The following is a 21,585-nucleotide window of genomic DNA, read 5'->3' as shown; positions in this document are numbered from 1 at the left end:
TTTTTGTTGGCCCTGTGTTACAAGCTCGGAGGTCAGGCTGCTCCAGAGGGCATCAGTGTCACTGTTTCCTCACGAGGATGGTGTCAGAGGGGAGGTAGCAGCATTAGACACAGGAGCTCTCTCCCCTCTCCCCGACACCCCCAGCTCCATCAAGTCCCAGGTCTCCTGTAACTGACAAGTTTCCAGAAGTAGATCTTCCGGACTTACTTCCAAAAGGTTTAGTCTGAGGTTCTTCTGTGATTCCTTCGTTCAACAATCTCCCCTCAATCTGGACAGCACTTTGGGGGTCTCGTGGCTGGAGGACTTTTTGTTACGTAGCCATAGTGGCAACTGCAGAAACAGCCTCATCTCTGGGAGTTTCCCTCCATAAATAGCACTCATTACTGGAAAGTTGTTTTCAGTATCAAGTCGTGGCAGTGCCGAGGTAGATTATATAAGTGGTCATACTTCCACAGTAAAATCCACAAATTTCTGTCATTGTGAAAGTGGCTTCTCACTTGTAAAATGCGACCCCTTGCTAACCCTGAAGAGGACATAGAAACCTTGACATTTGTGTAGCACCTGACTTTCACCTTAATACCCTTTAATACGTAGAGTCCTGATGAAGCAGGGACAGAAAAGAAGTACCCTGAAAGTTGATGCACGGAGCTGGTGTAGGAGATGTGGAACTACAGTTTCAAGAATGGGGAACTTCCCCAAAGGTGGAGGGTGAATTGTCTACCTTAAGAAAATAAGCAAGTGTATATCTGCACAATTTCTTCTACCATCCTCAGAACGTTCTTTGTTCATTAAATGAACGATTCGTTTCTGACACTCTGTCATTTACCTACTTGACACCCTGTTAAAAAGAATGACTTTTGAAGGAGAACCTCTCTAACAGTCTAAGGACAATGCAGATTCATGACCACAGTTATCCAATATCACAGGCGTTTTAAATGTAAAACCAACAAGTTGCATGTGAGCTTGGATTTTTATGTAGCCAAACTTCCTCATTTTGTAAAAAACAAAAAACAAGTAAATTCCAGAGAGGTGAAATAATTGACTCAGAGCCCACAACGGTACAGATATAATAAGATTATTAAGTGTCCATCCTGTTATAGCCGGGCTGAAATGTATAGCTTAATTATTGCAAATGGAGAGGACTATGTGTAATTCCAATAGACCTTTTCCTAATATCTATTGCCCACAAATGTTCCTTCAAACATTCATTTGAATATGAATAAAAAGATATACTTTTTTAAAAAATTGAGGAGAAAGATCGTACTTGTTATTATCCACCACAAAATAAGCTGGACCGCCCGAGAGTCTGCTGGGCTCGGTGAGGCTGCAGCTCCCACGAGCTCAGAGGCTCAGCTCCCTCATCCAGGCTCATGCATGTCTTCTCAGGAGAGCTGGTCTAGCAGCTCACCTGGTGCCCAAGGGTGGGGCGTGATGCAGGCTTCTCACCCCCAAAAGCATTAGCACCCGCTGCATATGCTTCAGATGACGGCAGAACGGGATTGGTCTATGCAAAGGTTGACTGATGTCACACGTTATTTAAGAATTTTAAAATCCCTGCTTACAATGTGAATGACTTGATTCCTGGGGGATAGTTTGCTGTGTTACTAAAAAAGCATGATCTGATTTGCCTCAGCAGTCTCTGCATTCTGTCCTTTACCACTGCAGTCCCGTCCACTCTCAGATCAGTTGCCAGGCACAGGGTTCCCAAAGCCCGCTGCTGCTGCCATCCTGGAATGCACTTGGCGTTAGGACCCCTGTACCCGGTGTACAGGAATGCAATAGTGGATGATGTATAGCATGATGTGTGATCTCTGACTTTCCTTATAATTCTTCTGTTCTCATCTCCTTTTTTTCCTTTCTATTTCAATTACTTTGAGCAGCATCAAGAAAAAATTACCAATCTACCAAAATGAGTAAGTCCCCCTGTGAAGCCATGAAATGCTTGCTCTACACAATGCCATTTCATGCTTCTCCATCCTAAACTCTGACCATTTTCTCCTGTGGGAAAAATGTCAAGTTTAGGTGTCGCTAGCTCTCATGACCAACTCATCACTAGAACCTGAATTGGAAGAGCTAACCAAACCTGAGTTTACAGTTCGTTTTTAGAAAGAGCTTTAAGAAGTAAAAAGCGACCAGATGCTAACAAGCCCACATGCCAGGCTGTGTAGTGACTTCCGTTTTGTTTATCCTCCTTCACGGGCCCCTCACTCGCATCCCCCGGAACCCTTACCTCCCCTGATTCGGCTGCTCTCTGCCCACAGACTGGCCCACCCCGAGGGAAGCCTTCCAGACCTCGCCATGATGAAGCCGACCGCCAGCTTGGAGGTGGTGGAAGCCAAGCAGCTGGCTGGACCTGGGGAGGAGAAGCCGGGGGGATGCCCTGCAAAGGCCAAGAAGGGCGAGCTCGGCAAGGACAGTGAGGAAGAGGACGACGAGGAGGAGGAAGAGACGTCAGGTAAGCCGCCCGCCCGCCCCAGGAGCTACTCAGAAGATGCCGGCTCCCAGACGGAGGGAATGAAACACTGACTTGCTCCAAGTGCATAAAACGAGTATACACTCGACCCAGGCAGTGAACTAGAGACCAGGGTGTGGTCTTTTGGTTGCTGTAGTCATAGCTTTCCTGTTCCAATTGCCCCAATGATTTCCCTGTAATTCTGACTTAGAGGAAGATGGCAGATGGCTGGTTGTCTGTGTCCTGCAGGGTCCTGCCCAGTTTCGTTTAGTCTGTTAGTTCCCAGGAAGCATGGAGGAACCAGAGAGCATAGCCTTTGGTGGGGGTGACATTCTGAGGCTGTGATGCTGAGATGCTGCCCTTGTTTTTCCTGGTGCTCTGTGCTTTACAAAGTAGAAGATAAAAGGCAACACCAGGAGGAAGATCCCTCCCAAAGACAAGCTCCCCACAAACTGGCCCCTTTGCCCACTCGTCGCAGAAACCCTAGGAGAGCCCAGAAATGCTCCCTCCGTATCTGAGGGATGTGCCTTCCTCAGGTGAAGGAAACCAAGCTCTGGGGACCAAGGGCTCAGGACTAGGTTCTATTTTATACTTAAAGGCAGGTTTGAGCTTTACAATAACGTCTCACCAAAACCTGGGCTGCAGCTTCCTCTTTACTTGCCCCTGTAACCTCGAAACTGTGCCCAGGTGTGACCTCAATCCTGTAGTGAGTCACCCGAGTCGCTTTGTAAATAAACATTTTCACAATAACTAAAACCTTCCTTAAACTTTCAGAACCAAGTACATGACCTGTTGCAAACACCCCAGCCAGGTCAGGAAGCTACGTACAGAGACCCTGGGTCTTATCTGCCTGGGCCCGTGAGCTTCTGTCTGCAAAGGCGGGGACGGGCTGATTGCGTGGAACAGTCCTGTGAGGACTTTTGTTCAGATTAACCGGGACAGACCTTCTAGGCAGAAGTATGACCCTGGTCTGCAAAATGTTATTCCCTAGCGCAAGGTGGAAGGTAGAAAATGACAAATTTGATTAAAAATTGTGACTGGAATGAGTCTGAGCGCCACTTGGTGAACTGTGACTCAGTCGTTCAGCCTCTCAGGTCCATCCTCCGCTGTGACAGGGGTGGGCTCGTCCAGGGCGGCTGGTGGGCTTTGCCCACCCCCTAGTTAAGCCCCGGCAAGGAGATTGGCGCTTAAGGAACCACTGTTTTGGCAAAAAAAAACGTCATGAAGAGGGAGCTCAGCTACTTAATATTTGGGGGAAATCAAGGAATCATAGCTCAGCCCTAAGAGTAAACAAGGTCAAAATCCTTTATTGCACAAATTTAATGAAAAGGTGGGTGAAAGCAGCCTGTCCTTCGTTCATTCTCGGCGTGTGACATCGAAGTCATCACCGGACGTGGGATTCTTGGGCCACCTTCCTCCAGATCGGGGTGTCTTAGATAGAATTCATCCACTCCTCTGATCTTGCAGCTTCTCGTTCCCATGGGAATGATACAAGGTAGGCTTTCAACCGTAATCGCACACACAAGCCCTTTTCGTGCCCTCGGGCACATTCCCTGCCCTGCAGATCTGAGGAACAAGTGGCACCTGGTGATAGACCGCCTCACGGTGCTGTTCCTGAAGTTCCTGGAGTGCTTCCACCAGCTGCAGACGTTCCTGTGGTGGATCCTGGAGCTTCACATCATCAAGATCGTCTCCTCCTACATCATCTGGGTGTCCGTGAAAGAGGCAAGTGACGCCTGTTTATCCTCAGGCCAAACCGAACCAGGGCCCGTTGCCACTTTCCTTTGTCAACTGTCCCTGATTCTTTAAGGGTGATTTCCCACGACGTCAGGACACCAAGGTGTGAGACAGGCACATACACTTGACACACAGGACAGCTATTCTGAGAAGAGGGAGTGATCTCGGGGCAGACAGAGCCCCCGGCTTAGTCCCTCATCAGTGTGGTCCTATCACAGAGGTTCCTGATTTTCATCTAGTCTTTAGTGAAGGGTATGAGACAGGATACTTTTCTGCACAATGCGCGTGGGAATCTACCTCCATAAATTCTCTTTGGGGAAAACAATAACATTCCGGTACATGCTACCAAGGAAACGCAGGTTCCAAAATTTGATAGCATCTTTCTTAGAGCTCACCCTGTTGACGATTGGAGTTTCTGAGATGAAGCACAAAGTCTTTCAACATTGTAATGGCACTTCTGTTTTCTTACCTGGAAAGAGAAGAGTCATCATTCAGCCAACAATGGTTTGGTGTTTACTGTGAGAAGTTAGCTTTCTTTCAATTCCTTCAACAGATAATTTTCACGTATTTCTAATTGCCCTGGACTCTTTTTGAGTTAGTGACAACTCAAAGAGTCTTTGCCCTCTAAAAATTAGGTCAGGAAAGACTGCCTATAATTTTTAAAAAGTTAAGTAATAATATACTACAGTACTATGAACCCCAAATGTTTCACGAGTAGGTAACTAAGGGGTAAACCTTAATGTGAGCTCTCCAGTCTAAACTGGGACTTTCTCCCTTTTCATACAAACCATCTGAAGTGGATGGGTAATCAGGGCCAGGTGGGAACAAAACAGGAGCCACTGTCCCCGTGAGATTTGTGGCAGAAAATGACACATGCTCCATCGTTAAGTAACCAAGTCTATACATTGATTAGAACTAAAATTTAGCCTAATATATATATTAATTGAGAATAAAAAAGTTAAAGCATTTTAACTTTACAGGTGAATTGACCAATTCAGGCAGAATTTGAGGGTCGGAATATTAAAGAACAATGAAAAAGGATCAGAGGACGCCTGTGGCTAAAAATGAACAAAGTCCGTTTCTGAATTAACCGAGTCTGGCATGCAGATGATTTCTGATGTGTGGCAGAGTGGGTGCGGGGGCATCGTAAGACAATTGAATGATGGGAGTGGGCATTCAATGAAAGAGAAATTAGTGTGAGTAGGGCATGGAAGACCCACTCTCTGAATCCATCCTGGTGAGTCCAGAAGGAGAAAGAAAGAGAGGGTTAAATGACACCACTTTCTCATAAATCCTAAATGAAAAGCAGACATATATACATATAATTTTAAATCTGCCTAATATATATATTAATTGAGAATAAAAAAGTTAAAGCATTTTAACTTTACAGGTGAATTGACCAATTCAGGCAGAATTTGAGGGTCGGAATATTAAAGAACAATGAAAAAGGATCAGAGGACGCCTGTGGCTAAAAATGAACAAAGTCCGTTTCTGAATTAACCGAGTCTGGTGTGCAGATGATTTCTGATGTGTGGCAGAGTGGGTGCGGGGGCATCGTAAGACAGTTGAATGATGGGAGTGGGCATTCAATGAAAGAGAAATTAGTGTAAGTAGGGCATGGAAGACCCACTCTCTGAATCCATCCTGGCAAGTCCAGAAGGAGAAAGAAAGAGGGTTAAATGACACCACTTTCTCATAAATCCTAAATGAAAAGCAGACATATATACATATAATTTTAAATCAAGACTAATGAGTCTTGAGAATGCGTTATTAATAGGCTCTCAAGTAAATAAAGGATTACGGTCTCTTCACCCTGTTGCACCGTTAGAAAAACGGCCCCTGGTGGCATGCGACCAGGTCCTCCCCTACATTCCACATATTGCACAGACTTCCAAAATTTTCATTCCTGATCCCACCTAGAGAGGGTTAAATGACACCACTTTCTCATAAATCCTAAATGAAAAGCAGACATTTATACATATAATTTTAAGTCAAGACTAATGAGTCTTGAGAATGCGTTATTAATAGGCTCTCAAGTAAATAAAGGATTACGGTCTCTTCACCCTGTTGCACCGTTAGAAAAACGGCCCCTGGTGGCATGCGACCAGGTCCTCCCCTACATTCCACATATTGCACAGACTTCCAAAATTTTCATTCCTGATCCCACCTCTCTCACCTATAACTTTAAAACACGTTAAGAGACTCATGAATCGGAGACATTCTTCTCCTCCCACTGCTGGCACTGCTGGAATCCTGGTGCTGTAGGATGGTTTGACCCCCAAGTGTGTCTGGGGAGGTCACCCCACCTGAAGGATGAGTCACCACGTGGTCCTGGGGGTCAGTGACTCTGAGGCCTCCCCTCTCTGCACTGACTTGGTCCCTGGGCACCATCACCGTGTTCACAGCTGATTCTTATTAATGTCATGGGAGCACTGAGCCATCAGAACACAAGGCATCATTATAAGAACAACTGAACTTTTCTCCGTGCCCCGAATGTACGACACATTCTGATCATCCTCAGGTAATGGAAAGCCCTGTGGCTACCTTGCATAGCAAGCAAGATCTCAGTTCGCTAATCAGAGTTGTCTAGCCACGGAGAAGAAGCAAACTCTGGTCTCTCACCCAGTGGAAACATGTCCTCTTCCAGCCGCTTCTTTCTTTCTCACACTCACCTCCCTCACCGCCTCCCTGCTCCAATGAACTGACTGGTGTTATGGACTTGGGTAGGGGTGGCGGGGATGTGGGATATTCTGATTTGACTTGTACCGTCCTAGGATGGCCTTACACTGGGCTGAGGAGGATCAAATCTACCCTTTTCCTCCCGGAGGCTCCTCTGCGATGGCTCCAGCTGCAGCTCTGGGGCCGTCACCCAGCCCGTGGTTTCCAGCACCCACTCCTACTGGACCCACAGCCTTGTGGGCGCTCCCCTGAGCTGTATTCGAACAGCCCCACGTGCATGTCCACAACAGCCCTGGGGCAGTAGGCACGAGGTCCCTGCTCTGCCTCTGGACATGGGTCCCAATGAAGCAATGACCCTGCACTGTCACCAAAGCATCCTCTCTCTCCTTGCTGCTGGATTTTCCGGGTGACATTGGACATCTGTGCCCCAACCCTGTCACCAACTCCAAGGTGCACACACTGAGACTGCTGAGGGGTCCTGCTTGGGGCACCTCCCTCAGGACTTTTGTAGAGAATTGGCATCTCCTTCTACCCTCACCATCTCAGGGTCGAGGGACAGACAGAAGCACCGCCCTACAGAGAATCCCCTTCACACTCCCTCCTGTCATCTTCACCGTCTTGACCCATCTGTGTCCTCCTGGACCCATTGGCAGATCTCTACATGGTTTCCCGTCGACTGTTCGGAAGTTTGTACACGTTTGGCCAGAACCTCGTTTTGCAGTGTCACACTGACCTGCTCCAACTTGGTGCCTCGTGACACTTGGATTTAACATCTCTCTACACTGACTACAGGTGGGAGGAGAGATAGACGCTGCCTCTTGCATGTCGTTCTCATAAGGAGCCATGTGCCAGCCCAGCGTGGATGTGGCTGAATTTTGCACCATCTAGGGGCACCGCTCACCTGAGAATGGCCTCCCCGGGCTTGTGCATTCTGAGGTGCTCACCTCCGCCCGCAGGGGCCTCTTCTGCTTTGAAGGCTCCACTCATCCCCACAGGAGCAGTCCATCAGCAATGACATTTGCTGCGTATATTTGCTGTCCATAGCTTATTAATTCTGATCAATACAAAAAAATCCTTTCTCAAAAACAGCCCATCAGTAAATGGCAAGATGAGAACAAAGTCCACATCCCCAGTTAAATCTTCAAGATATGTGGCCACACATGTGCTTTGCATTCAAACCATCTTTATCCAAGGCCACCAGCAAGGGTGCTGGTTTTCACAAGCTTACAGGGCCATTTCCCCCACAAATATTAAACTTTCCCCAGGTTTATCTTCATGGACGTCTGAGGAGGAAGAGACCATGGGAAAGAATTCATTACAGAAACCCTTCTGCATCTCTTACTCAGAGTGACACCATTTTGGAAAGACCTAGATTTTTAAAATACATATACCATTGTCTTCTCCTTGTTTTATACGCAGCTGTGCTAATTTCAAAAGGTTCCTAGTGAGCTCTGTGAGATCAAGTTATTCTTGGAGGAGGGGCCAGTCCTCATTTCTTTAAGTATCTTTAGCATGTCCCACAGGGCCTGGCCAGTGTAGAAGCTCCATGAATGTTTACTGCCTGAAGGAAGTAAATACAATAACTTTGCAAGTTTGAGATTTTCCCCAGATATCAGTTGATGCTTCATTATTATTATTATTTTCACTCTCACTTAGCATGCATTTAGCCTTTATCATGTACTTACAGTAAATTACAATAAATTGAATGGTTATACGGTGCTAGATGCTGACACAAAAGCATGGCAGACACGTTTCCTCCCTCAGCTTGCAGTCTGACGGTAGCGGCTGGTAAATAAAACCAAAGTCACCGTCACTGCTGATGGGGGAGGAGCCTCTGGGTGCTCAGGAGGGGGATGTCATACCAAGGTGGCCCCATGGAGGTGACATTGAAGCAGAGGGGGCTCTGAGGGAGGGGGACCGGGGATGGGCAAGCATAATAAGGGTTGTCTGACTGCTTGTTGTATACATGGATGACCAGCTATTTCCCTAGAAATTCTGACTCGTTGGATATTGGTGGGGGCCTAGATATCTTGTCATTTTTTTAAAATGTATGTTCCATGAGATTTTTATCATCGGGGACATGAGGAGACCTTTGTCAACCATGATTGCATTGAACGAAGCACCACACTTCTCTGAGTCCCCGTTTTCCTGTTTGTAAAATGATAAGAGGGCTTCCCTGGTGGCGCAGTGGTTGAGAGTCTGCCTGCCGATGCAGGGGACACGGGTTCGTTCCCCGGTCCGGGAAGATCCCACATGCCACGGAGCGGCTGGGCCCATGAGCCATGGCTGCTGAGCCTGCGCGTCTGGAGCCTGTGCTCCGCAACGGGAGAGGCCACAACAGTGAGAAGCCTTCGTACCGCAAAAAAAATAAAATTAAATTAAAAAAAAAAGATAAGAAACAAAAACATCCACGTGACAGAGCTTTTCAGTCCTTATTTAACTTGATTCTCCAGGTCATTGGATCCTGGTGGCCATTTCCTTATCCTTGAAGCTCTCCCCACCGTTGTTTTCCAAATCCGAACACTTTCCTGGCCTTTCCTCTGTCTCACTCATGGTCCCCTTCCCCTCTCCCCACCAGCTTCTCTCAGGGGCCTGCAGGCTCCGTCTGCAGCCCCCTCTACTGACTCCAGACTTTCGGCAGCTGTGTCAGGAGCTCCTGTGCTCCATGTGTCATCTCCATACAATGAACAGACATCTATACCTTCAAACCCGTCCCCTCTTTAAACTCCAGACCCGTATCTCCAAGGGACAACTGGATGGGACCTCATTCTTGAGTGTCCCAAAGCCCCTTCCACGAAATATCTCTACAGCTGAGCCCGCCACCTCTCCCTCAGCCCCCTTTGAGATACAGCTGGCCCTCTGTACCCCAGGATGGGGAGCCCGTGGATATGAAAGACAGCTATCCTCTGACCAATTCCCCAAATTGCTCTAATCCTTTCTCCTTCCAATACGTATTCCATTGTGTGGCCAGGGTCTTCTTTCCAGCCTGTAACTAGGATCGTGTTCATCCTCTTCTCGAAAACTTTCAAAGCTCTCTCTCATCCTCACAGTCACTTGATCTGGCCCTGTACCACATCACCATTTCCTGCCCTAGACACTTGAACCACCGGGTGGGCTGCCGAGTCCTCTGAATGGACTCAGAGCCCACTGCTCTCAAGATGGACCACCTGCGGGTCCAAGGATGGTCACCCCACGCTCCCCTCACCTGTGTGGCCTGACACCTGCAATTCCTCTGCCTGGCCAGCTCCTGTTTGTACCCCCGGCCTCAGTTTAGATCTAACGCCCTCTGGGCCATCTTCTCTAACCCTGGATTAGATGTTCAGCAGTGGGATCAACACCCACATCTCGGCTCAGCGCACCCCCCGCCATCATGGTGTCATGGCTGTTTGTTGCAGTTCTCACTTGCACTACCTGGGTGTTTCTTGAGGGCAGGGAGCCGCACGGGATGTATGACCGTGAACCTAATTCGTTAATTAACCTAATTAATAGAAGGTATCATCTTTTCTTATCTTTTTCTATCACTCAAAAGATTAAAAGTCCTATGTCAATTCATCGTACTGTTTTTGTACTCAGTGCCTTAAATACATAATAAAAGAAATAACAAAGAGACTTAATTTTATGGGAGCTTTAATAGGATTTGCTTTTTAGCACCCCAATTAGCAGGACACTTGCTGATGACGGAGGAGGAGTCGACCGAGTCAGCCGGCCAGTCAGAATATCTTGCTAAAATGTAACTTTTGTTATTTGTTATGTTTGTGACTGTAGTTTACAGGGCACTTCCTTGGACAATATTTCTTTCATCCTCAATTCTGTAAGCAGCTCCTACTGCTGTACTATTTCAGCACTTAACTCTCAGAGAGGTTCCATGCCTTGGACAGTGACGAGTAGTTAAGTAGAAGAGTCGTAGGTAACAAACTGCAGAATTAACACTGTCTTGGTGTCTCCACACTTCTTGTTTTATAGCTCTGTAAGCCCAACAGGTAACCATACCTCTCTGAGTGCTTGGCACTTGGTACCTGTTCAGTTTTATCAATTGCATTCTTGTGGTTATTTCTACCTGATCATACTAAATGTTTCTATGATATCAGTTTAACAATAGTCGGATATTATTTTAACGATATTCAGAATAAGTGAGGATTTTCCATGACTGAATAAGATAGCAGTGCTTCTGTACTGTTCAATGAACTGCAAGCTCTGAAGAAAGGTTAGAAATGAATGGGCATCTTACCTGATGGAAAAACACACTCATGGTCTCAAAGCAAGTTGAAGTCATTGCCTTCCTGCTTTACACCTGCCCTCACCCCAGATCCTGTCTCGGTTGGGGACTGCCATCCTCTCAGGGCTCTGGCTCCCAAGCCTGAAGCTGGGAGGCATCTCCCACACTTCCTCCCTCACCCCCCAAACCACTCAAAGCTAATCAGTCTTCAAATCCTGCTAATTTTACTTCCCGCCTCAGACCCCCGACTGCTCCCCCTCTCTGCCACACTACCCCAGTTTGGGCCCTTGTCATTGTTCTCCTGGACAACTGCAGTAGGTGTGAGCTGGTCCCCTGACCTCTGGCCCAACCCCACTGATGCACCTGCATTCCTCAGCTACACTATCTAAATAAAATGCAATATTTCCTTAGGGTTTCCCAGTGGAAAGCCCTTCAGCACTCTCTGCTTTCTGCAGGAGGGCTTCATGTACATGGTTGTAAAGCGTCCATCAAAATGTGGCTCCCAGATGCATGTCCAGCCTCCCTTTCTGCTGCTGTTCACTGCTGTTGAGTCCAGAATCTCCAGCTGTTTGGGATCACCTGCTCCTATCATGCTACTTCATGCTTTGCTGCCTTTGCTTGTATATCCTTTACCTGAAATGCACTTCTCACCTTTCCTGGCCTGGCTGACTTCCTGCATCCTTCAATGCACAGCTCAGGAGTCATCTCTGCCAGGAGATGTTCCTGAAGCTCCAGATTGCGCCAAGGACCCCCTGTGGGTGTTCTCACAGGAGGCTGTTCACCCGTGTAGTTTGCCACTGCTAGGTTATTTGACATCACCTGGTTATACACCTGTCTGCCTACAAGACATGTGTCTTAACACTCAGGGCCATGCCTTGCCCATGCAAGGAACTCAATCAGCCTTTGCTGAACTCAGCAGAACAGGATCAGTCAGGTTGCCAGGTTTTGTAGATGTTGTGCCATGTTGCATACTTCTGTCCCCATTTCTGATTTTCTGTTTTCAGGTGTCTCTGTTCAACTATGTATTTTTGATTTCTTGGGCTTTTGCTCTGCCGTACGCCAAGCTCCGCCGCCTGGCTTCAAGCGTCTGCACTGTCTGGACGTGTGTGATCATTGTCTGCAAAATGTTGTACCAGCTGCAGACCATTAAGCCTGAAAACTTTTCTGTCAACTGTTCCTTGGTGAGCCTCAGACACGGGGTTGGTGGGGCAGGGGGGCAGGGGGGCCATCTCTTTGCCTGGCCTTCAGGGAAGGGAGGCAGATACTGGGGGACACACATCCCCAGAACATCCTGTCTGGCCTTCAGCCGCTCAGCGGGTTGGAGGCATTCTGGCCCCCCGTCTCTTCTGATGCTGAGATTTCCCCCGTGAAGTGGGTCTTCTGTCCCCGCAATTGTAGCTGAGAGAGACTACTCTGAACTCTCCTAATCCATGGGGCCATTTCTTACTCCCCTTTCTCTTCTTTTCAGCCAAATGAAAACCAAACGAATATACCCCTGCAGCAGCTGAACAAGTCTCTGCTCTACAGCGCCCCCATTGACCCAGCAGAGTGGGTCGGCCTGAGGAAGTCCTCTCCTTTGCTTGTCTACCTGAGGGTAAAGCCTTCGTCACCCTAAGTTTGTGTGTCTGCCAAGTTAATGTCTGGAGCCCTTTTCCAGGAGATGCTAACTTCAGCTTTGATAGGGGCCTCATCCTCTTACATGGCATTTGCAGTCACCTTCGAAACAGACGACTGAACATTAAAATCAGTATTGCATTATGCTGGAAAGAAATCGATCGAGTAGTTTGAGATCCATTTAATAACATATGACAAGTACATTCACTGGAACATTATAAAACCACTCAAAGACAGAGGTAGATTGACAATATCAGGCACTGAAAGATGTCCAAAATATACTGTAATGTGGAAAAGAAAAGCAAATTTCAAAACACCATACATAGGATGAAGTCTTTTAGACACAAAGAAAAAATACTGAGTAAATTATACCAAATGGTCAGCAGTGGTCGTTTCTGAGAAGTAGGTGTCACGTTACAAGAAATGTTTGCTATCTAAATTCTACAAATTTAACCAAGGGCATGTATTATGTTTAGAGGTAGCCAAGTAAAAAGAGCATATCTCTGAAGAGGGACTTTTGATTGCAAGTGGTTGTAACAAACATAAGGAAAGCAATGTAGTTCAGATGATTCACAGTTTACTCTGGTGGATAATCTGAGCATTTTACTTGGATGGGTTATGCTGACCATGCACTTAAAACCTTTGTACTCAACTCCCAGAATTTGCAAGTGCGCTCAGCATCTCATTTTTCTTGGTGTAGCTTTCTAGTTTTTTTCTCATATGGCAGATATCATTTGTAATGTATGAATGATATCTACCATTAAGAGCTGTTGTAAAGATAAAACAAACTTATATTTGAAAAGGGGGATTAGAATAGTGTCTGGCACATAAATGTTAACTATTTTATTAATAATTGTTATCATCACTATTATTATTTTGTGGAATAATCAACATATTTTTCCACCTACTGCTCTCTCTAGCCAGCTTTCAGAGGTGTTCAAAAATCCCCCCTCTAATGCGGGTCCCACTCGGCAGTTCAGTCTGTTTCCTGGGGTCCTTGTAGGACGCTGTACAAGGGTTTCTCACTTTTAGTCGCAAAGAAGGTTGGACGACCCTGCCAAGGTAACTGGACAAGGCTTCCAGGTTCAGTGTGTACTTTTTCAGGAACAGGCCATGACCATCACCTGTCTTTGGTGTAGAGGTTCCAGATCCTGTTATCATGGAAATTAGCCTGATTTGCATGTTGGAGATAACTCCACCCTTGTTCCCATAAAACAGGGAAAATGAGCATTGAATTCAAGGCTGCATTTTGTAGAGGTGGGATTTGATCGTGCACTGCTCTTTCAGACACCCAGAATGGAACCAGATGGTGTCTCGTGGGGGTTGTTTAAATGACCGCGTGGCACCACATGCAGTTTACTTGCTTTCCAGAACAACCTCCTGATGCTGGCCATCCTGGCCTTTGAGGTCACCATCTACCGCCATCAGGAGTATTATCGCGGTCGGAACAACCTCACAGCCCCCGTGTCTAAAACCATCTTTCACGACGTTACGAGACTCCACCTGGATGATGGACTTGTCAGTTGTGCCAAGTATTTCATCAATTACTTCTTCTACAAGTTTGGTCTGGAGGTGAGTTTCCTTGCTGACCTGTTTTCTTTCTTTCCTGTGAAAATTCCAGTGGCAGCTTTTGGCCAGGTGTCCACTGGGGCTTTGTGGCACGTCTCTGTCCCCTCAGGATCAGGGAGGAGCCTAACTGAAGGGTTAGCCTGGCCTGGTTGAAAGTCTCCAGAACCTGGTGCCAGTCCCCTGCTCTGTGGCAGTGGACATGGCCTCTCGGGATCTCTGGTCTTACAGATGTGCGGATGTCTGTTTTGTGCCTTCCGGATGTGTAACCTTAGCCAAAATGCACTGTTCTGACCTGAATGGTGTGGTAGGCCTGCCCTCGATAGAATGTACTTGGAACAGTGACGTTTCATGGCGAGATCATAACGGTAATTCCCTCCACCACTTGAAGTGGTTCTTATTGAGAGTGACCTGGTCAGTTTTTCTGTCTTCGTGATGCAAACACCCCAAAGAGGCAGCGCAGGTGAACACCTGCAGGGACCCGGCCCCAGGAATGCAGGTCTCCACCGCCCGCTCGGGGTGGGCCGCTGACACCACTCCCCTTCCCCGTGAAGCCGACTCTCTGCTTCTTTTCATCCTTACACAGACCTGTTTCCTCATGTCAGTTAACGTGATCGGACAGCGGATGGATTTCTACGCCATGATTCATGCCTGCTGGCTGATTGCCGTCTTGTACCGGCGCCGAAGGAAAGCCATTGCGGAGATCTGGCCCAAGTACTGTTGCTTCCTGGCCTGCATCATCACCTTCCAGTACTTCATCTGCATCGGCATCCCTCCCGCCCCATGCCGAGGTGAATGCCCCCCACCGGGAGCCTGCTCAGGGACAGTGGGGACAAGGGCACGGAGGGGCGCCCTGACCCGGCTCCTCCCGCCTCCACCCTGCAGATTACCCCTGGAGGTTCAAGGGCGCCAGCTTCAATGACAACATCGTCAAGTGGCTGTATTTCCCAGACTTCATCGTGCGGCCCAACCCCGTGTTCCTCGTGTGTAAGTGGGGCCGTTGGGATTCCCGCTTGCTCGTCCTTCTCCTGGTGGTGCGTTCGTGGGCCCCCCTACCCCACGTACAGTCACAGGCTGGTTTCCATGCATCAGCATCCCAGGCTGCTAGTGGCTTCTGCTGGCCCTGTTACATCTGCAGAGTTAATACATAGCATCGGAAACACCACGTTCGCTTTCGTGATTTCACTTCCCAATGCACAACCCCGCTCTCCACCACTACACACCCACCTTCTAGAAGGTGGACTGCAGGGGGAGGCCTTGTCCTGGGCAAATTGCTTGCTTCTCGCTGCCACCGCAGACATACACCTACAGGTGGGCTGGGGTAGCCGGAAGGACGCAGCCAGACCCCAGATGCTCCTGAGTGGGGCTGCAGCCTGAGCCCGTCCAAGGGCGGGTGCCCATCCAAAGGTTAAGGTCTGGGCACCCACCGTAGGGGGTGGAGATTTGGTGCTGCCCACCCACATGCGGGTGTAGATTAAAGACAACGCCTCTGGGAGGGGGAACTGTTCTGGGCAGCCAGCCGGCCGTGAGAGCAGCTCCGTCGTCTCTACCCGCCCCCGTCGGCCACCGTTTTCGCCTGCTCTCATCAGCTTCCACGCCCTGTATGTTCTGGTAAGTCTGGTTACCAGTGCAGAGGGGGACGGAGAGGACAAAGAAAGCCAGAATGCCTGCATCTACGGCTTGTGAAGAGATAAAGATGACGGAAAGTGCTTCAGGGGGAGATCAATGCAGGCAAACATTGTCGTGTAAGAGATTCATGAAGACTAGTCATCGCCTGTTGCTTTCACTCACCGACGAGCAGACAGCGTCCAGGGACTCTCCCCTGGGAGCCCCGGAGTGTCTGTGGTCCCTCCTGCGTCCCCGTGGTGGGTGGGGGAGGTTGGAATCCAGGAGGAAGTGAACTCTCAGGACGTGACTCAGGTAGCAGATGAGGAGCCGCTGGTACCCCGTGGGGACCCCTCCTCGCATCCCTAGGTGCAGAGGGGGAGCAGGGGGTTTCAGTTCCCGTGTCTGTCTTGCCAGATGACTTCATGCTGCTTCTGTGCGCCTCCCTACAACGGCAGATTTTCGAGGATGAAAACAAGGCCGCTGTGCGGATCATGGCAGGTGACAATGTGGAGATCTGCATGAACCTGGATGCGGCCTCGTTCAGCCAGCACAACCCTGTCCCCGACTTCATCCACTGCAGGTAAGGCGGCCGCCTGAGTGCACAGCCCCCCGAGCGCACAGCCCCTGGGAAGTTGCATCCCCGGAATCTGTGCCTCCAGCTCCCCCTGCCTTTCCCGGGGAGCTGACTCGCTGATTGCACCCCCAAAGGCAAGAATCATGGGGCAGGATTGCCCAGTGGTCTGGAAGCCGAGCCCCCCCACTTTTCCTCCTTCCTCCGTGGACAGCCCTCAGCAGCTCTGGAAAGCAGCTGCCCCTGAACCCCAGGACAGCCCCGGGCCTCACTTGCTGCCCGGGGGCCCCGGAGGCTCCTCCACAGAGCGTGTTGGCTGGTGTTTCCGTGTCCTTCTCACAAGCTTAGTTTTATGATTTCTGAAACTGAAGCAAGTCAGGGCTGAGGAGCGGAGGCCGGGCCTCCTGCAGGAGGAATTAACAGCTGCAGGCAGGGGAGGGAAATGTGTGGAAAACATACGGTGCGCTAACGCACACGTGTTGCACGTGCACACACACTCAAACACGCCAGCAGCCCAGTTCTACTGACTTCAAGCCACACACATCAGGAGGCCCTGTGGGCGTTCAGACCTCACCCCTGGACTGAGTCACTAACATTTACCTGTATGATCCTGGGACGCTGAGAAACGCCGACATCTTACTCATTCTCCTGTGCGTTAAATCAAGGATGAGTGTAATATATTTTAGGAAAAAAAATCATAGAAACATTTTAAAATGTTGAATGTTTTAGTCTAAGAAGAGTAAAGTTCAAAAGTTCGCTTATGTGGCAGTGTTCCTCTAAGATGCAACTTATTCCCTAACGATGCTGGACAGTGTTGCACGTATTTATCAGAGGTGACTTGTTAACTCCCACAAAAGAACAACTCGTTTATCAAATATCTGACCCACAATTGGTTCTTCTGTGCTTCTTTCCAAATCTGGGAAGAGAAACAACCAAAGCATAACCTCCAAAACTGAGAGGCTGTAATTAAGTGAATGCAGATGGGCCGATGGCCCAGGCCAGGAGAGCGGCGGCAACTACTTTCATTGCGGGAGGATGGAGGCCCGAGCACCTGCCTCCTTCGGGGAGTTATAGTGGAAGAATGGCTGCCACGTGTCAGCTGAGGGAGGTGCAGAGAAACTGTTGGACAGAGCCTGGAGGCTCTGGGTCTGCTTGGGCAGAACTGCTTCTCATCTGGAGGAGAGATTTTCACCTCTAGCAAAATCTTTGTATTTGTTTTAATCCATTAATTTCCAGTTCATGAAAAGGAATCCCTTTTTACCTGTTCTCTTGCTCCAAGAGGCATCTGTATCTTAGAATTTCCTCGGCCTCCTATAGAAAGACAGAGAGGGTTTTGAGTACTCAGGTAGTAGGCAGAAAATGTTGCCACTTGTGGGACGTTTGGCCCAAATTCGATGAAAATAAACACGCACATGGTGTTTTCACAAGGGACCACTCTGTCCGTCACTAACTGGGTGAGGGTTTCCTGTGGACCAGGTAATGATCAGTGAGAGAGGAACACAGAGCTCCCAGGCTGGCCTGGACAGAGCCTGCAGACAGAGTCAGGAGGAGAGTGTGAGTTTGTCCCTTCCTCAACTAGAATCTCCCGACTTGATTTGTGCTGTTGTTTGTGTCGTCTTTCGGTTCTGTTTTGCAGATCGTACCTGGACATGTCCAAAGTGATCATCTTCAGCTATCTCTTCTGGTTCGTGCTCACAGTCATCTTCATCACCGGGACGACCAGGATCAGCATCTTCTGCATGGGTTACCTGGTGGCCTGCTTCTACTTCCTGCTCTTCGGGGGCGATTTGCTGCTAAAGCCCATCAAGAGCATCCTGCGATACTGGGACTGGCTGATCGCATACAACGTCTTTGTGATCACGATGAAAAACATACTGTCGGTAAGTGGCTCCCCTGTATAACACATTAGTGGTTTCAGCGTCAGAGTCAACGATCCATTCAGTGGTTATTAAAAGCCCGTGGCCCGTCACACTGCTCTCTTAAAAGCCCCAAGTAAGATGCTTGCAAACTCAGAATTCAAATGACCATTTATTACTCGTTGTTTTACCACATTAAGAAGAATCCTTTTTGCTCATTTCCACCCTCTCAAGGACGAGAGGCTATGTATTCATAGGAATAAACTCTAAAATGTATTTTATTAATTCAAATCCATCTCTTCTGAGGAACGATCGGTGATCATTCCTACGATGGGCTGCAGTGCGGCCCTTTTATGAGTTGAATCAGTCATGGGATGTCTTCAAAAATTGGATCATATTGGCTAAAAGCAACTCTTTTACCTAGAAAGGGCTGTGGAAGTGTAAATAGAATGGGTGCGGCTCTCCATGACACCACTTGGGGTGGGGATGAGGAGGGATGGACCCCTGAAGGCACAGATGTTTTATGAAGCCCTGAGATGAGGGTGGATGCAGGGGAAGCTTTATGGCTGATCTGAGCATCAGCGTCTGGACTGGAAAACAGCTAAGACGGTGGAGGGTTGAGACAAACATCTCCCGTCCACAGAACGTGGCTGCTTCTCTATTAAATATCCATGTTCCAGGGCACATCGCGGACACTGCCCTGGTAGATAAACTGCCCGCGAGTCATGCTGGAATCACATGGATTCTTTTAGGCCACAAAGACACCTTTTAAACTATTTATTGTGTCAGGAAATTAAACAACGACCTTTCATGAGCTGAAGGAGTTAATCCACCCCTACCTCCAGCTTAAAGTGAATCCCAGGGCCTGCTACTCAGCGGCTGTAACTGACAGTGCATTAGAAGAACAGTGATGTACGACTTCCTGCTTCCCCCCTTCCTGGTACTTACAGATGAGCTCACCAGGCAATTCTACTGGAAAGCATTTGACTTTTTTATTTTGCCACGTGCACTGCTGTGTTTAGAGATCTGGGGAAGCCAAGTCTAGGTAACCAGGAGTATGTATTTGAAGAATTTATTTTGTGTCCTGTCCATTAGAATGCTAAGTTTCTAGCTGATAGTCAAAATGACTTTTATTCACCAATTCAACCCCAGCAGTGTGTGTTGGCCTGTGGGGTGGTGTTGAGGGTTGTTGGAAAGGGGATGAGATAGGACAGGAGGTCACCCTTTCATCCGAAAGCCCGTCTGATGGGCAGAGATCTGCGGCTGGAGGCTGATCCCTATGACTGTTCCTGGAAAGTGTGTGGCTGCAGAATCCGCTCATTCATTCGTTCGTTCTCTAAACCTGTGTTGCAGACCTGATCTTTGCTAGGCACTGTTTTATATCTTGAAGAACTAGAGGTGAATAGTACTCCGATTTTACCCCTAAGGAACTCACATTCTAAAAGAGAAGATAGACTTTCTTATAAATAATTACAGCACACTCTGTTAATGCTCATTGTGACAGTATTTTAGGAAAGCAGCACAAAACAGAATGCCTAATTTCTGGCCTAGGTAAGTTGGGAAGAGGCTTCCTGGAGGCGTTGCCATGTGAGCTTATCAGAAACTTGAATTCAGGGGTGTCCAGGGAGACAGAGGGGGGAAGATATTCCCTGAGGAGGAGGCTATTTTCCCCCCTTGGGATGTGAACTTAACTGTGACAAGACATCACTGTTATGAGACAACAACGTGACAGTCAACAAAGAAGTCTCCTTTACTCAGAGAATCGGCTGAAAAAGAACTGGCCCGGGCTTCCCTGGTGGCGCAGCGGTTGGGAGTCCGCCTGCCGATGCAGGGGACACGGGTTCGTGCCCTGGTCCGGGAAGATCCCACATGCCGCGGAGCGGCTGGGCCCGTGAGCCACGGCCGCTGAGCCAGCGCTCTGCAACGGGAGAGGCCACAACAGTGAGAGGCCCGCGTACCGAAAAAGAAAAAAAGAATTGGCTCAAAGCACATACTCTCTTCCTGCTCTAAGAGCTACACCAGGCAGCTTATGTCTGTGCTCATCTCCTGGCAAATAGCGTAGGTTTACTATGTCTGACTCTGTCTGACTCGTGAGAGTCAGAATCCCAGTCCTGGATCCGTGCTCACCCGTTTGCCATCACAGAGCCGGGCTGGTTCCTGCGGTGGTCTGAGATTTCCTCTTTGAAAAGAGAGGAGCTTCCGAGTTCAGAAAGCATCACGCTCAGGGTTCTCCCCTTGCTCCTTGAGTTTCACTCCCTGAGGAAGTGAAGCGTCAAGCGCTCCACCCTGTGGGGACTGGATTTGGGGCCCCGTCCACCACCAGACTGGGACTTTGGGAATTCTTGCACGTGTTGGGATTGCAAGACATCAACCTTTTCTCTGGGTGTGGAGCGTCAGGATATGCCTCTCCCCTTCGTTTTTCAGATAGGAGCATGCGGCCATATTGAAAAGTTGGTTCAGAATAGTTGCTGGTTGATCCAAGCTTTCAGCCTGGCCTGCACGGTCAAGGGCTACAAAATGCGTAAGTATGAAACGCAAATTTGGGAACAAAAGCACAAAGAAGGAAGGGCAGTTGTATTGTTCTAATTTAGAAACTGGGCCAAAGCCCCTGAAGGGAAGAGGTGAAGGGACGTGAGTCAGCGTCTGCACGGAGCTGTGGGCTTGTGCCACACTGGGGATCTGTGCTCAGGACACACACCCCCACCGCATCTCTCATCCTCTTCTACAGACGTCCCTGTCCCCCTCCCCAAGCAGGTCTAGGGGGCAGGCGTGGCCTTTAGCAACTCCTTGAACTTCCTTGAGTTACGATGGGAAGGCCCACACACACCTGTGGCTGCTGCGGTTGGAATCTCGGTCATCAAGTAGCTCTGCCTCCAGACCCCCCCCTCCTCTGAAGCTCAGAGAACCTCCACCGTGGGAAGACAGTTGGGAACTGCAACAGGGTGTCTGGAGTTAGATTCCCACCTGTACGGAGGCAGGAGTTCCATTTCCGCCCCTCTGCCTCTTGCATCAGAACCCTGGACAGCATCTATGGAGGCTGGCCTCCTTGGCGCCCAGGATGGGGCCTTGAATATGACACCCCTCCCCCAACTCTGCCTTCCAATCCTTACTACACTTTGCAGAGGATGAAGAGGCACTGGAGTTTGTTCTGACTTAGGATCAGATGTTCTGTTGACACCTCTTCTTCCGATAGACCGTACCTGCTCCCCTGGCTACCCCTGGGGGAGCCCATTCCCAGAACATGTGTCCTTTTTGTACCAGAGATTTCCTCTGGCATTGGGACGTG

At 48.8% G+C, this 21,585-nt stretch overlaps 1 protein-coding gene across 1 annotated transcript in view; it reads left to right on the top strand.

Annotated features, from left to right (window-relative positions):
* PIEZO2 (piezo type mechanosensitive ion channel component 2) overlaps positions 1-21,585 on the top strand; it is a 338,761-nt gene that overhangs the window by 254,499 nt on the left and 62,677 nt on the right. The window contains exons 18-27 of the mRNA XM_024763891.1: positions 2,262-2,455; positions 4,017-4,177; positions 12,089-12,265; positions 12,553-12,678; positions 14,070-14,270; positions 14,851-15,055; positions 15,150-15,251; positions 16,287-16,452; positions 18,080-18,323; positions 20,724-20,820. Coding sequence (XP_024619659.1) covers positions 2,262-2,455; positions 4,017-4,177; positions 12,089-12,265; positions 12,553-12,678; positions 14,070-14,270; positions 14,851-15,055; positions 15,150-15,251; positions 16,287-16,452; positions 18,080-18,323; positions 20,724-20,820 — 1,673 coding nt within the window. The remainder of the gene's footprint in view (positions 1-2,261; positions 2,456-4,016; positions 4,178-12,088; positions 12,266-12,552; positions 12,679-14,069; positions 14,271-14,850; positions 15,056-15,149; positions 15,252-16,286; positions 16,453-18,079; positions 18,324-20,723; positions 20,821-21,585) is intronic.

The sequence above is a fragment of the Neophocaena asiaeorientalis genome, unplaced genomic scaffold (genome assembly GCF_003031525.2).
Source record: "Neophocaena asiaeorientalis asiaeorientalis breed wild unplaced genomic scaffold, Neophocaena_asiaeorientalis_V1.1 scaffold110, whole genome shotgun sequence".
NCBI classification, from domain to species: domain Eukaryota; kingdom Metazoa; phylum Chordata; class Mammalia; order Artiodactyla; family Phocoenidae; genus Neophocaena; species Neophocaena asiaeorientalis.
Note: the sequence above shows the minus strand (reverse complement) of the source record. Positions and strands in the feature narration are given on the sequence as shown.